At 35.6% G+C, this 17,323-nt stretch overlaps 1 protein-coding gene across 7 annotated transcripts in view; it reads left to right on the top strand.

Annotated features, from left to right (window-relative positions):
* ITPR2 (inositol 1,4,5-trisphosphate receptor type 2) overlaps positions 1-17,323 on the top strand; it is a 494,379-nt gene that overhangs the window by 395,978 nt on the left and 81,078 nt on the right. For all 7 annotated transcript variants that reach the window (XM_036080194.2, XM_078075789.1, XM_078075790.1 and 4 more), the window contains 2 exons: positions 73-198; positions 11,310-11,485. In XM_036080194.2, coding sequence (XP_035936087.2) covers positions 73-198; positions 11,310-11,485 — 302 coding nt within the window. The remainder of the gene's footprint in view (positions 1-72; positions 199-11,309; positions 11,486-17,323) is intronic.

Here is a 17,323-nt window from a genome sequence, read left to right as displayed (position 1 = left end):
TCCATAGAGTTCATGTGTTGAAACCAAAATTAATTATTCTATTTTGTCCCATCATACTTTTTGCTTTACTAGATAACCCTGCACTGTTCTGGTTCTCGAGGCACATATCCCTCTGGGGGAGCATATCCTTCAACTTGGCTGTGTTCATCAATTTAGCTGTTGCTCTCTTCTACCCATTTGGAGATGATGGAGATGAAGGCAAGTGCTTGTCTTTCTTTAAATGATAAATATTTTAAAGTTCTAAAAATAATACTCTTGATAATCCATTCCTTGGCTATTTAGAGCTTCAAAATAATAATAATGCAATTCTTTTTTTTAATTATTTTTATTTATTTATTTATTTATTTATTTATTTATTTATTATTATGTTATGTTAATCACCATACATTACATCATTAGTTTTTGATGTAGTGTTCCATGATTCATTCTTTGCGTATAACACCCAGTGCTCCATTCAGTACATGCCCTCTTTAATACCCATCACCAGGCTAACCCATCCCCCCAACCCCCTCCCCTCTAGAACTCTCAGTTTGTTTCTCAGAGTCCATAGTCTCTCATGGTTCGTCTCCCCCTCCGAATTCCACCCCCTTCATTTCTCCCTTCCTACTATCTTCTTTTTTTTTTTTTTAACATATAATGTATTATTTGTTCATTGGGGAGGGTATGTGCTATGGTGAGCTCTGTGAATTGTGTAAGACTGTTGAATCACAGACCTGTACCTCTGAAACAAATAATAATGCAATTCTTGTTAAAATTTTCTGTATTCATTGAAAGTGGAGCATGATGATAAGTAGATTAGGCAGAAAACTACGGTCAATAGAAATGTTAGTTTTCAAAAAGCTCATATACAGAAGAGCTCTTGGAGCTATGCTATACTGGCAAGCAAGGCAATGAAAAAGAATTATTTCTACTGATTAATATGACTGAAAGCATTTTAAATATGGCATCTCAATTATATGGGAAAATGAGTGCCAAAATATTTATCGTGATTACCTTAAATAGTGGAGTTTATATTTAACCCTCTTCCTTGCTTTCTATCTTGTCTAAGGTTTCTATAATGAGCACACATGGACTTTGAAAAAAAAATTTTTTTAATGTACAGCATAGGACAGAATATGATCATAGAGAATATCTCAGATCTCAGATTAGAAGGTTAACTCTTGTTTTCAGTCTAGGATGTCTCTACAAGGATGATTGACTGAAATTAATATTATTAAACTAAAAATAAATGAAGTTTTGCAAAAGCAAAGACAAGAGAAATTATCTCATCTTAGGTGAAATGGGATGTAGAGGTGAAATATGCTAACGGGTGGGACCATGGGAATTAAGTTTTGTTTAAGTCTGGCAAAGTGCATGGGAAAATATGTTACAGCCTTGGGATACAATCAGGTAAGTAGCTTTGAAATGTGTGCGGAAAGAAGGCCTTGAAGGAAAAGATGAACGACATCAGGACACAGGAACCACAAATTGCTTTCATATCTCACCTGTAGGACTGTTGTAAGAATTTAATGAGATGCTATCTAGGTCAGGCATTTAGAATAGTGCCTGGTAAGCATTCTGTGAAGCTTAGTTATTGTTGATGTCATTGTCATTACAAGGTAAATATTAATAGTACAAAGGGAAGCCCAGTGAAAGTGATGGTATGATGAAAACAACAGGCATGTAAGCCTATTTCAGATGAACTGGAGGTGAGCATGAAGGGAGATGGGAGTCCAGGAGTAATTTGCTATTTCAAAGCTCCATTACAGATACTAGATATCAAAGTCCGAACTTTTAGGTATAATTTGAATGGTTATTAAAAAAATTTGATTTTTTCGAAGGCATGCCAGTGCCGAAAGAATACTTGGCGGTGGAGCAGATGTGTGATAAGTGAAATAGCAAATGAAAGCAGAGCAAATATTTGGCCATCCATTGTGGGAAGTTGCAAATACAGCAGGAAGTGGCAACAGCTTTCTTTTCACTGTGTTTAGTCTTATTTAGTGATGATAGCCTTCTTGGCACAGAAGAATGTAACCCTTGTAAGGAGAGAAGTCCAACATGAAATGATAAATTGATATCATCTGCGCACAGAACGTTGAGAGTAAATTGTAGAGTCCCAGTTAACAGAAGCATTAAGTCTTAGATATGGAAGCAATTCTAGAGATCATCTAATATCAAATCTTCATTTGACAGATGAAGAGATGGAATCCCTGAGAGGCTAAAAAAATGGTAGATCTTAGAGTAGAAGGTTAACTTTTTTGTTTCCCATCCAGGACTTTTCTACATAGATAATTGGGTTGGAAGTATATAGATAACCGGAAGAGAACAAATCTTCATACAGAACATATTTTTTTATGAGTTCCATTCCATGATAACCCTTACGTGACCACGAGAACCAGTGCATATAGCCTCTGCTGCCACCTATTGTACGTGAACTATAATGGTAATGGGCAATGCCACCCCTCTAGACATCTACTTTTTACTCATTCAGGAGAAAGTAAAACACCTGATACATTTTTGATACTTGCCAAGTAACAGTTACAATAGTAATATTGATAATAATAATAGCAGCTGATGTTGTTTACCATTTAGATTGAGTCAGGCAGAATGCTAAGCACTTCCCATACATAATTTCACTTACTCTTCCTGACAATTCTGTAAAGTAAGCACTTCATCTTTATGGATGAAGATCTGAGGCTTTAGAAGATTTGCCCAATAATTCAGCAGTGGAGCCCATAAATATGTATTTCTTAACAAGCTTCTGAGGTGTTGCTGATGCAGCTGGTCGTTGAACAAGCACTTGAAACCACACATGTAGTAGAATTTGGAGTAAGGCTCCAAGAGAAGAGAGAAATAGGAGTAACAAAACAAGACTGAAAACCAAGGTGCCTCATCATCAGGTGACAGACTTTACTCTTCAGAAAGACTGGATAAAAGTTAACAGTCATAACCAAGGTGGAGGCTCAATCTTAGGTATCTGTGTTGGGTGGGGGGCGCTGGTGCTGAGAGAAAAGAGAAGGCATGAGCAGCCATTTTGGCAATATAGAATCCCAAAGTCATGTTTGGTTAATCTAATTACAGTTCTGGATGAGTTATTTAATTGTAACTCTAGGAATACAGTTAAAATTTTGGTCAGGATTAGCTCAGTCTCTAACCTTCAGTTGTACACTTTGAATAGCTAGAAAGACTGAGAAAACAAAGTCAAAACTGAGAAGCATACTTGGACATCAGAACTGTCTGGAGAAGGAAAATCCTGTGCTGGATGTGCAAGTTCTCTAATACCGGATTTTGTCAAACAAAGTTTGGATGACTACTTGCCAGGAGCACTTCGAGCTGATTTAAAGGTGGATTAGTTGAGCATTAACATTCCTTCCAAAAAAAATGATGGAGACGTGTCAAAGAACACAAGATCCAACTTGAAAGGACTCCCAGTGACCACATCTGCAGAAATTTTGAGAAAAAAAAGTGTTGACAATAATACAAAATAACCCATAGAATAAAATAAGAATCCAGGAGTCCATATGGATTGTGAGACGAGAAACCTCCTCCTTACAATAGTATTCTAATTAATTAATGTAGGAGGAAATAGAATAGCACCATTTGGCAAATGACACTGTAGTAAGAATCATCAGTGGATGCTAAAATCAATAGGTGAATGTTAGATGAAAAAGAATAACGAGAAAGAGGTTATTGACATAGTCTCAAAGTATTTCACCCAACATGCTGACTAATTACAAGAGGAAAAATAGTAGTGTGGAGAAATCACTCTAAGTGATCAACGTTAATGTCACCAGTAATGAGACATAGCAACATTGGGCGCCTCTTGATATGATGCACTGACAAGGGCATGGCATCCTGTGCCAAAAATACATAAACTGAGGAAACTTCAGATAAACCCAAAATAAGGGACATTCTTCAAAATAATTGGTCAGTAATCGTGAAGCTTACAAAAGATAAAGATAGAGGAATGGCTCAAATTAAAAGAGACTAAAGAGACATGACAACTGATGTACTATGTGACCTTAGTCCAGAAAAAGGATGTTAATTGGGCAATTAATGAACTTTGAATAAGGCCTATAGATTAGATAAAAGTGATATATTATAATAAAACACATAGGAATAAACTTAACCAAGGAGGTGAAAGACCTGCACTCTGAAAGGTATAAAACACTGATGAAAGAAATTGAAAAATGACACAAACAAATGGAAAGAGATTCCATGCTCACAGACTAAAAGAACCAATATTGTTCACAAAGAAATCTACAGATTTAAAGCAATCCCTATCAAAATACCAACATTGTATTTCACAGAACTAGAAGAACAAATAATACTAAAATTTATATGGGACCACAGAAGACCCTGAAGAGAAAAAGCAGTCTTGAGAAAAAAGCACAGAGCTGGAGGCATCATAATCCCAGATTTCAAGTTATACTATAAAGCTGTATAATCAAAACAGTGTGATACTGGCACACACATACAAAAAAAGACACATAGATCGATGGAACAGAATAGAGAGCCCAGAAATAAACCCACGCTTACATAGTCAATTAATCTCTGACAAAGGAGGCAAGAATATGCAGTGGAAAAAAGACAAGCTCTTTGACAAATGGTGCTGGGAAAACTGGACAGCTACATGCAGAAGAATGAAACTAGACCACTTTCTTATGCCACACACAAACATAAAATGGATTAAAGATCTAAATGTGAGACCTGAAACCATAACACTCCTTAGAAGAAAACATAGGCAGTAATTCCTTTGACATCGGCCATAGAAACATTTTTCCAGATATGTCTCCTCAGGCAAGGAAAACAAAAACAAAATTAAACTATTAAGACTACTCCAAAATAAAAACTTTTTCATAGCAAAAGGAAACCATCGACAAAACAAAAAGGCAACCTACTGCATGGGAGAAGATATTTACAAATGTTATATCCAATAAGGGGTTAATATCCAAAATATATAAAAAACTCAAAATATATTGATTTATATATCAAAATATATAAATAACACCAAAAAAAAAATCCAGTTAAAAAATAGGCAGACAATATGAATATACATTTTTCCAAAGAAGACATCCAGATGGCCAACAGACATATGAAAAAACTCATCATTAATCATCAGGGAAATGCAAATTAAAACCACAATGAGATATCACCTTACACCTGTCAGAATGGCTAAATCAAAACAACAAGAAATAACAAGTGTTGGCGAGGATGTGGGAAAAACGGAACCCTTGTGCACTGTTGGTGGGAATGCAAATTGGTGCAGCTGCTGTGAAAAATAGTATGGAAGTTCCTCAAAAAATTAAAAATAGAATTACCAGATGATACAGTAATTCAACTACCAAGTATTTATCCTCAGAAAATGGACACACTAATTTGAAAAGATATATGCGCCCCTATCATTATTGCAGCATTATTTATAATAGTCAAGATACGGAAGCAAACCAAGTGTCCATCCACAGATGAATGGATAAGTGAAATAAGTCAGAGAAAGACAAATATAGTAGGATTTCACTCATATGTGGAATTTAAGAAACAAAATAAGTGAACACACAAAGGAAAAAGAGACAAACAAAAAGACAGACTCTTTTTTTTTTTAAAGATTTATTTATTTATTTTAGAGAGAGAGTGGGGGATGGGAGAGGGGCAGATGGAAAGAGAGAGAGTGAATCTCAAGCAAACTATGTGGTGAGCATGGAGCCCAACACAGGGCTTGATCTCACGACCCTGAGATCATGACCTGAGCCGAAATCAGGAGTTGGACGCTTAACCAACTGAGCCAACCAGGCGCCCCCCAAAAAACAGACTCTTAAATAACAAACTGATCATTGCTGGAGGGGAGATGGGGGAGGGAAATGAGTGAAATAGATCAAGGGGATTAAGATAAGTACACTTATCTTGATGACATTGAGCAATGTACAAAATTGTTGAATCATTAGGTTGTTCACCTGAAACTAATATAACATTGCATGTTAATTATTCTTCAATTTCCAAAAAGAAAAGATAAAAATGGTGTATCATATTACTTTCTTGATATTGATCATTGTAATGCGGTTATGTAAGGTGAAATCCAGGTGAGGAGTATATAAAATAATTTTGCGTTCTATCTGCAACTCTTACATAAATCTGGAAGTGTTTTGAAATGAAAAGTTAAAAAAGAAAAAATAAATAAATATGAGGATTCTTGGGGCGCCTGGGTGGTTCAGTCGTTAAGTGTCTGCCCTCGGCTCAGGTCATGATCCCGGGGTCCTGGGATCGAGCCCCGCATCGGGCTGCCTGCTCCGCGGGAAGTCTGCTTCTCCCTCTCCCACTCCCCCTGCTTGTGTTCCCTCTCTCGCTGTGTCTCTCTCTGTCAAATAAATAAATAAAATTAAAAAAAAATTAAAAATAAAGATAAATATGAGGATTCTGTCCAACCATAAAGTCCCTGGATTCTGGGTATAGATGTTAATCATGAAATCACCTGGTAAATCCTGGGCCAAAAAAAAAAAAAAAAAGACCTTTGGTCAAAATGAGCCACCTTCCCCAACCCCAGACCCTCCTCCAGGCTTCTCCAGAGTCACTGTGTCCTCTGTGAGGACAGGGGGTTCGCAGAGGCAATGGGTTGTGTAAGCTTTCTCCAAGCATGTTTTCCGACCTGATCACACATAAGCTGGGAATTACTTAGATCTGGTTCACTGTTGGGTTGTAATATTAACTGAGAGAATATTGTCTCCCTTCCACCAGAGTAGTGGTGTATAACAATTAAAAGGAGATACTTAGGGGAAGGTGATTCTCAGGGGATCAGCTTATAGTGCACTCCCTCCCCGACCCCTGCTGTAGATAATGGCCTTTCATTGCTGGGCTTTGAAGAGCTCAGGTTGCATTATTTTATTTATTTATTTATTTGGTGGGGGGAAACACTAAGCAGTTGTTTTTATTTATTCAACTATAAAGACTACAGCAATTTTTTGATTCATAACACCTTAGGTTAATGCTAATTAAATTGCTATAAACGTGGTTGAGGATCAGAATAGGATTCAGGAACAAGGAAGAACAATAACAACAAACATCTTCAAACTTTTTTTTGAAATACCTTTTTTTCCTTTAATTAAATGCAGCTTTCCCATAGACTTCCCCAGACTGGTTTGCAGTCTAAGGTGGTCGGAAACGAGGCTTTGGGCATTCTCAAGAGACTGCAGGGTAAGCTACGGTGCCAAGCAGGAGACTGAAACCCTGATCTGAGGCAATCTTAGGCATGTTCTGGGAGGAGAGGCAGATTCTCAAACATTTCCTAGTGTTCCTTCCTTTTCACCAAATTTCCCCTTCCCTGGCTAATTCAGTGCAGTAAGAATCCCCTCACTGCCTTTCCTGGTTACACTGTCATGTAGAGGGAACCTGACAGGAATGTGTGGTTTCTGCTTGGACTGGAAAGACAACTGGACTCGCTCTGATCCACCTCCTCCTGAGAGCCTGAACGGTAGGGAGGTGCCCAGGAAGGCCCCTTCGGGCAACTGAAAGGCCTGGTGTACCCAGAAGGGCACTGCTGACCCTTGGAAAATAGAAGACCTCTCAGCCTGAGGATGTGAACTCTTGAGGGCGGTTCCAGGTCGCCTCTCCTTTATCCCACACAATTCAACGTGGTAACTGGGCTTTAGGAAACTCATAGTTAGGTGTAGTAACAAAAAGTTTACGCATATCACTTTTTAGGCCATTCTAAATATTTTTGGCTTCTTCTCTCCTCATTTCCTCTTTACCATTTTTGGAAGGGAAGCCATTTTTTTCCCTTGACCTTTCCCAATGATATGGATTGATTCTGAGTGGTCATTTCCACCAGGAATCACAGGCCACTGAGGCCAGGTTTCCCAAGGGGGTGAGCTTGGTTTACATTTATTCAGGAATGCAGGGCTTATTTGTGTGGCTATAGGTTTTGGTTTGGTCAATTGGTTTATTTATTTAACATATGCTTCTCTAAAAAGGAAACTTGTACCCAAAGTGGAAGAATGAGGTGCTGGTGGTTTGGGCTGAGAGCAGCTTTTGGTGCTAGAGAACATCCCAGATGTCCATTCAGAAGCTGAACATTGGCCATGCCAACTGTCCCTGCCCAGTTTGGCAAAGGCAGACTAGTTAGTGGAGAAAACTGCTGCCATGTGCATTTCTTATTTCCAGATAGCGTATGACTTTTTTTTTTTTTAAATCAGGTTCAAATTTAGAGTGTAATTCATTTTTCCCTCAAATGCTTTGTGTTAAAGAAAGTTAAGTTCTTCACGGTGATTTTAATTCATTCGATTTAATAACAACCATTGATGAAGTGTGGCTATGTGCCAGGCACTGTACTAGGCCCTAAAGACACAGAAGTTGGTAAAGCTGTCCTTGTCTTCAAGGAGCTCATGATCTAGTTCAGGGACAAAGAAATGAGTAAGGCACAATAGTAAAGACCACCCATGGATTTATGGATGGATGTCCACTTTAGCTGGATTGAGGTGGGGGAAAGAGTCTTACGAAGTTACATGGGAGGCAGAGAAATGGAGAGGGACTGGAGGTAAGAAGCAGCATGTTCTGTACAGTGAACTATACACGAGTCATGTGAGGTGGATAGGAGAGTTCCATTACATGACTTGAATTGAGGTCTCCAAATTGGCTGTTAGAATTTTCTTCCATAAAGGACAAAATTCATACTTTCTAAGATTTGAAAATATGTAGAGCGAATTCTAGAAAATTTTTCCATTATTAAAGGAACAATGCTTATTATAGAAAATTGATACAAATATAAAGTATTAAGAAGAGTTCCCCCCTCCCATCCTCAGTGGGTAAAAACTGGCTTTAACAATCCGTACTGTCTTCTCTAGAGTTTGTCAGTTTCAATTTATTAATTTTTGCATTAAATCTTCAGCTAAAAACCAGTGTGACTATTCTTACAGAATATGATTACAAATTATTGACAATTGACAATTGGCAATATTGTCAATAGCCATTTTAAATAACTTTATAAGTTTATTTATAAGTTTATAAGTTTATTGATTTCACAAATACATATTTAGTATTAAACTATGTGCAAGGTACAACATTAGATTATCTTTGAGTTCTTTCTAAAAAGAGATCAAATGCCCAGTTTTAAGTGCATGGTTATAATTTCTTGTTTAATCAAGGGGAAATCTTGGCAAGCCAGATATTGCCTAGGAAAGAATAGTCAAGATGTGGTTAGCTTATCAGGCATTAATAACAATGAGGAATGTAACTATAGGTGTCAATGCTAGGACTTTTAAAGTAAGAATGTCACACCAAGACACTGCTTATGAATTATACTGAAGAGTCCAATGACTCGCTAAAAGTCATTAAATGTGCATAGATGTTGAAAGTTTTAGTAAACTTAAGAATGGCTCCACAACTTGGCAAATTTATAACTGGAGACTTAGTTACTTACTCAAAATGAGTTCACAGATTATGTTTTTGTTTATTCATTTAATCAGTAAGTATTTACTTGTTGCTACATGCCACATACCGTGATAGGCTCAGAGATAAGAGATGATCCTCACTCTTACAAAGCTTACATTCTGAAGACATCCAAATAAGCATGAGAGAAAGTCGAAGGTCTGATTCTCTCCATGGCTCTTTGAGATCTGGGAAGTTAGTGGTCAGGTTATGTTTTGGTAGACACAAAGTGCTTATAAACCAACATTATAATAAACCTGAGTTGGGTATCCATTTTTTTAGCATTGCCAGAGGATGTGAATTAAGGTAATTTCCAGAGATATGTACCCCTCTTCTTTCCCCTTCCCCAAAGTCATCTTATCAGATCATAAATCTGGTGAGGGGGGTAGCGCACCCAGGTGGCTCAGGTTAAGCATCTGACTTCAGCTCAGGTCATGATCTCAGGGTCCTGGGATCGAGCTCCCGCATCAGCTCCCCGCTCAGCGGGGAGTCTGCTTGTCCCTCTCCCTCTGCCCCTCCCCCTTCTCCCTCCCCCCACCCACAGGCTCATGAACTCTTTCTCTCTTGCAAATGAATGAATGAATGAATAAACAAACAAACAAACAAACAAATAAATAAATTTGGTGAAGGGGTTAGATCAGATCTCTCTTCCCAACCATCTTTCATCACTCTTTGCTTGAGTCAATGTGATAAGGACAAACATTGCAAAAATAAACATGTCTAAGCTAATGCTGTTTGCTACCTGACTTTTGTTTTGTTTCTTAATGTCTGACAGGCTCTTCCTACCTACTTTTGATCTATTAGCACTCACTACGAACTAAAGGCTTACACAGAATTCAATGAAGGAATTCAGATAATCCCAGGGTTTAACTGATAATACAAAAACTCTACACACCAAAGCACTTGTGGTATTTTGCATGCAGAAGTGAATTTTATAAATAATAGAAACAGTCCAAAAGAAATAACTAGTGGAAAATCTCCATTTTGTTGTTTCCCCTGTGACTTCATTAGCCAATAGGCATGTGTTTGAGGTCCTATAGCTGATCTAATCAGCCCAAGAATGTGGCCCCTTACTTTACTTGGTCACCACATGACCTTCAACTGGGGATTCCTTAAATTCACATAGTCAGTGCAAACGTCAATGAATTATACTTTTTTTTTTAAAGGAGATATATTTTTAAACTTCTTTTGGGCAATTTATAAAGAAATTTTGTGTTATGGGGTTCGTTTTTTAAGTATTTGGAACTTTTGTTTTCTGATGATTTTTGTTTTGTTTTCTGATGATTTAAAAGCTCAACTTTTTTTAGAGCTTGAGTTGGCTTTCTAGTACATACACTCATACATATACACATACATCATATACATTTATACACATGTATATTTTAACAGATAAAGCTTGTGTCTATTTTATTAAAGACTGGATATTTTACATTCTGAATTCTTTAGAAGAATCTGCAGTATAGAAACTTTATGACAATAGAACAAAACAAGTTATGAGTTCAGTTACAAAATCCTTGGTTTCATATGATTTAACTGTACATTTAACACTCATTAACCATAAATTTTGAATTAAAGTTCCCAAGTGAGATACATTAGCAGAAGTATTTAACATATAACTCTCATAGGAGAGAAAGATGAACAATTCTCAGAGTTAATGGAAGCTACATTAACTAGTGAGTATTTTAACATCCTGAAAATAATCACAAACTTTCTGGAAATGCAATGAATATTTGCATTGAGTAATGAGTAATGTGTTCAGAGACATTTCCTCTAAATATACAGTGTGTAGAGTGGGTTGTTATGAAATTCAGTATCTTATGGTTTGATTTGCTATGTTACATAAAGTAGAGTGGCAAAGATTTTAACATTTTCTACTTTTGTTCTTAGTAAAAATAAACTTCTTCCTCATATTACAGGTACACTTTCTCCGTTGTTCTCAGTTCTTCTTTGGATAGCAGTTGCAGTCTGCACATCTATGCTGTTTTTCTTCTCCAAGCCTGTGGGTATTCGACCATTTCTTGTGTCAATAATGCTCAGATCAATATATACAATAGGTCTTGGGCCTACGTTAATACTTCTTGGTGCAGCTAATGTAAGTATTTTATTTAGCTTTGTCCTTTTGTAAATTCATTGAAAAAGTGTACTAAATGTAAAAATGTAGCTATATATTTTAATTCGTGTATACATAGTAAATTCTTGTTTATTGTGAATTCAATTTAATGAGAGTTTAATTTGTACATTTGTAATTTTGAGAGAGAGAAAAAAATGACAAGTAAAAATTTGATATATTTAAAAAGGTGGCATTTGGGGCATGACCCAGTTCTGCAATCAATTTAATCCAATCCAGTTTTAATGCCTTCTGTATCCTATACCCAAAGATATTGACAAAAATGACTCTAAGCCACTGTTAACATCCTAAAGTGACTTCTAAATCACCCAAGAAAGATTAAATTATAGTTGGCAGAGTTTTAGAAGTGAGTACCTTTTATAAAATGACCAAAGAAAAAGGATTGCTATATAAGAAAATATGAAATTTGGCTCTTTTTATGTGAACAAAACCCATAAACTTGTGAAAGGCATTGATGAGATTAATATTTTTTTTCACTAAATTTTAAAATACTGGAACAAGGGAGCATATTTCAAATCCTCAGTTGGTAAGTTGAGAATAAGTAATCAGAGCGCTATTCCAAATAACAATAATAGTACCCAAGAGATAAAATTTTAAAGGGACTAGACAGCTTTCTACATGGCATATTCATAAAGGGATATTAAAAGAAGGGTAAATCATCAGGTTAATGAAAGAAAAAATGTCCAGGCGCACAAATAAATATTGTTAATATGTCTGCTGAATCCCTAAAGCACTGTCTCTATCTTGTATGGGGTTTCTAAGATAGTGTCCTATATTCTGGTATCTGCATATATGCCTTATCTTCCCTACTACATTATACAGTACTTTTTTTATTTTATTTTATTATGTTATGTTAATCACCATACATTACATCATTAGCTTTTGATGTAGGGTTCCATGATTCATTGTTTGCGTATAATACCCAGTGCTCCATGCAACACATTATACAGTTCTTAAGGATAATGATTGATCATTCAATGTCTTGGAATGTCTTTGGTATCCAACAAATGTTTCTTAAATAAATTAGTATTCACACGTGAGTGAATGAATGAGTGAAAAATTATCTTTGTATTCTTATACATTTACAGTGCCTTGTACATGAAATACGTAGCAAGTATTTATTGAAAATGAATAAATGAAATAGCCAGCCAAACTTTTGAGAATTATAAAGCTGAGCTAGAATGACCAAGTCTGTGTTTCTGACCACTATTATATTATACTTCTTTGAAAATTTGACATGATGTAAATGACAGCTCCCAGTTAACTAGAACATTCAGGCAACCAAATTACCAGTTATTCTTCAATCACTGTTAATAAAGGGAAGTGTACTATACATGCAAAGAGGTCTATCAGTAAAGAATTCTGTCAAGTACCAAATACAGGATTCTTAAGTTTCTTGAGGGCAGAGGTTTTCACGTTCATAGGTATAATCCTGCCCTCTTCACTCCCTCACTCCTGACTCCATTTTTCTCCCACTTAATCCCTAGCACTTAAACATTCAAAAATTCTTTACATGAACTGAACTTGTACTTTGAGTGTTTTGGAAACCAAGCTAATCGAGGAATCTTCATGTATTTATCTAAATTCTTCTAACCTTATTAGAAAACTTGAGTTAGGTAAGTCCAACTTATTATTAAAAATACATTGAATATTGAGCCAAATTATTTGAAGAAACAAATAATGTTCCTAAACTGGCAGCTGGTCCTCAATAAGACATTAATTCGAGAGAGAAAACCCAAGTTTGATAAGTTGAAATAATAGCTAGATAGAGTTGGGCCAGAAATAACAAGCATTTATCCAGCCTCTGTTATCTGATAGACATTGAAACTACCAAGAAGTAGAGGATGTGGTTCTTGCCATACAGAAGCTTCAAGAATAAATAAAGAGATAAGGAAAAACATTTTAATGTCTATTGGGGAAACCAAAAACATTTGGAGTTATTTCTTCTTTCCCCCTTAGGGGACAGGATAAAAAATAATCTCTGCCTGGTTTGGTGAGAATAGTTCCACCATAGGAAATGACAATTCATATAAGAGGCAACTTTTATACTTGAAAAGAAATATATGTGGAAATGTATCTCTCTTATTAACTGTATGAATCTGTGGGTACTCTCATATCTCTCACAGCATAAAAAACCCATTTGCACAGCCCCCCAAACGATACATTACAATTTGCCAGTTCAGGGCATTTTGGCAAAGAAAATATCAGCTTTAATTTGGAACAAACAAATTGGATAGAATAATTGTGACTTCGATAATATAGATATTGATAGTTTTTATCTATAGTTTTGGTATTGTACAGATTAATAAAGTGTCTTAGCACGTCATTATCTATCTTAACTTTTGTCATAATAAACTTATTATGTGGCTTACTATTTCCCAGGGGGCAGGAAAAAAATTAAATGAAAACATAAATCAGTCACTTTTTGTAAGTTAGGATTTAATATATTTATTAATTTGTACTTAAAAGTTTGCATTGTTTGACAGGTAAAACTATAGGTGCTAAAATTATAGGTATCAGAAGCAGGAAAAACAAAAGAAAATATCTACCTGACAGTCAAGCCTTAATGAGAATCAGAATTCTAGACCATAGGCAAATTGAGCCTCTGAGTTTCATTTTTCTCATCAGTGAAATGAAGATGTTGAAGCCTAGTCTGCACTCACCAGTTGTTAAGAAGATTGGTGGAGAAGATTAGTGTGAAGGTTTAGAGCAGAGCAATAACAGTGATGATATAATAGCAACAAAGACTACTGTTTATCAAGCTCCTAACATGTACTATTTAATTGTGAAACATCGGTATCACAATCATAACAGTATTTGTATTTTGGTTCACAGAGGGTTGTTTGTTTCTAGACTCAGTGTCTTTCATAATGTCAGGCAAATGTAGAAAGTCGCTTTTCTGGAAAAGGAATCAAGTGGAAGGAAAAACCTCAATCTGTGTTCTGAGCATTTAGTATTATCAGTTTCTGTTTATTAGGATGCTTCATTTTTATCATCTTTACTCATTTCTAACAATCGAAGTTTTGTTTAGATTGCAACTAATTTCTCCATCTTGTCACAAGGGTTATCTCAATGTTGGAGATGTTTCAAAAAATTCAGATGTTTTTCTCTGTTATAAAGCATATCTTATAACCCAGTACAGTTTTCTTCTCACAGTCTACATTGCAATGGAAATTAACATATTATTTTGGCAAATATAAACACACATTTTATAAATTCTAGATCACCTAATATTTCTATACCACTAATAATGATAATATTCCCAGTCATGTGGACGTTATATAATCTGTTTAACCATTCCATTAATTTTTATTGTTTAGATTTTTAGATATTTTTCATAATAAATAATGCAGTAAATACCTGTGGAAGATCTTTTAATATCTTCTAAACACTTCTTATGTACAATGTTTTTTTTCTTTTGTAGTAGTGCCTGGAAATGTGTAATTTATTTAATGGCATTTATAAATTATTTGCCTTTCTTACAGTTATTTGTAATATGGAAATGTTCCCTTATGCTGAAACTTGGTCTTGCCATTTTGCAGAGAGGAGAAGCAAGTGGAGTTTAGCAGATAGCTGTCTATTAGCAATAAGCCACAGTGTTCACATTTAATAGTATCATGCCCTTATTACTTACCTGCAGATAGTTTCCTGGGAGGGCTCATGTTACTGCTAATCTATAAGGTTGAGCCCCACCATATGTTCACTTAACATACACAAATTCAATTATATATTCTGAGACAAAACATTCATTCTCTCTCTCTCTCTCCCCCCCCCCACATACACACACACACACACACACCCTATTTTTCATATAATATGGTCACTGAATGCTCCTAATTCATTCTGATATTCAGTTGTAGTAGCAGGAAACTGCTTCAGTGCTGGGGGAAAACTAGAAATGTTGAATTTATTAAAAAAAACAGTATAGCTTATACCACCCTTGTTTATTATACTGCTTTGTTGGCAATTTAAAAGATTTCCAGGGTGATGTTGGCCTGAAAATTTTGCCTTATGCTTTGACCATAGAAACTTATCCTGCCTAAGGTGTAACACTACTGAAATGGAGATTTTTGAATCAAATCACATAGATTTTAGTAAGGTTGATGTTGATGGCAATACAGTAATATGGTTAACATGTAGTTCAATAAATTCAGTTTTCCTTTTCAAGAAATACTAGACAGTATTTATTTATTTATTTATTTATTTATTTGGCTACAGTTTATTCCTGGAAAATAGGTCATTTTTTCCCATAGGCACAATGTAAGATAGGGATAGAATTCCTGATCAGGAACATAGAACCAATAAGACAAAAAAGGATAATATAAAGGCAGCTATAAATTTCTGTGATCCCATAAAATAGCAAAATTTAAAGGACACCCTATAGAATTCTAGAACTTTGAGTCACCTTAAGGATTATTCATTTCTAGGCATTTCATTTTAGAAATGAGTATACAAAATCCTGTAGAGACAAGGAGGATTTACCAAAGCATCTGGTGGGTGGCAGAGCCAAGACTGGAACCCAGATGGCCCAACTTCTAGTCCAGTGTCCTTCCAGTATACTGCACTGTTCAAAGTCCTACAAAGACATATCAATGAATTATGAAGTATTTATGAAAACAGTACAGTACAATTAATTTCCCCAATTAAAATTAATTAATTTTGTTCACTCTACATTAATTAACAAATGAACATTAATTTTGCTTTTGTTTTTAGAAGACCTACTGGTAAATCATCTTTGTAGAAAAGACTGTTGGAGGGGAGGTGGGCAGGGGGATGGGCTAAATGGATGATGGGCATGAAAGAGGGCACTTGTGATGAGTACCGGGTGTTATATGTAAGTAATGAATCACTAAATTCCATTCCTGAAACTAATATTGCACTATGCGTTAACTAACTAAAATTTAAATAAAAACTTGAAATATTAAATTAATTAATTAATTAATAACTGCACAAAAAGCTTACATTGATACTGTTTCCCTACCCCATTCCGCACTTTTTCCCCCACCATCACACAATTCACCCCATCCTCAACAAAACATATACAAAATGGAATTTTGAAGAATAGATGGAGAAAGATATAAATATTGTGGGACAGTTATGGTCATTTATATTGGTATTTGTATGCTGATTCAAGAGTCTTTTCAACACCAAATTAGAAAGGGCTGGTCTTTTAGCCACCTTGCCCAGTTCCCACGCCCTCCATTTATCATTGCCCACATGGACCCTTGCCATAGAAACAAGATTGCCTACATAATGACATTGACAAATGAAGGACTGGTTAGACAACTTCAAGTAAGTCATGACATGAAAAGGGAGAATAAGTTTTTGTAATGTCTTCATTCCCATAAATATCCCCAGCTTTCATGGAAATGCTCTATAAAAACAATTTATACATTTCAAGGTCACGGTGCAGGAAAAAACAGAGTTCAACTTCTTTCCTCTTCAGATCATTTATTCTTGCATTATTTCTTCTTGGTATGAACACTTCAAAACAAAAGGACAATTTCCTTGTTTCTGATCTCTACAGGAATAAATGGATTTCACTGCCAATATCAACTCCATTCTAGTTTGAGACTTAGTCAAGAGAACAGGGACATATCCATCAACACCAAGCTCTAGATCAAATTTCAAAGAAAATAAAAATCAACCTGTACATAGAGAAGGCAAACCTTTATTTTTCATGCAAAAATGGCAGAGGCCCTTTTAGGCAGAAATGTGTCCTTCATTTTGCATTATTTGAAAATTGAAATGTATTGCTTTTTTTGAGAACTTGAACCCAATGTATTACTTTTCCTGAATGTG

Source organism: Halichoerus grypus, chromosome 6, assembly GCF_964656455.1.
Source record: "Halichoerus grypus chromosome 6, mHalGry1.hap1.1, whole genome shotgun sequence".
NCBI classification, from domain to species: Eukaryota; Metazoa; Chordata; class Mammalia; order Carnivora; family Phocidae; genus Halichoerus; species Halichoerus grypus.
Note: the sequence above shows the minus strand (reverse complement) of the source record. Positions and strands in the feature narration are given on the sequence as shown.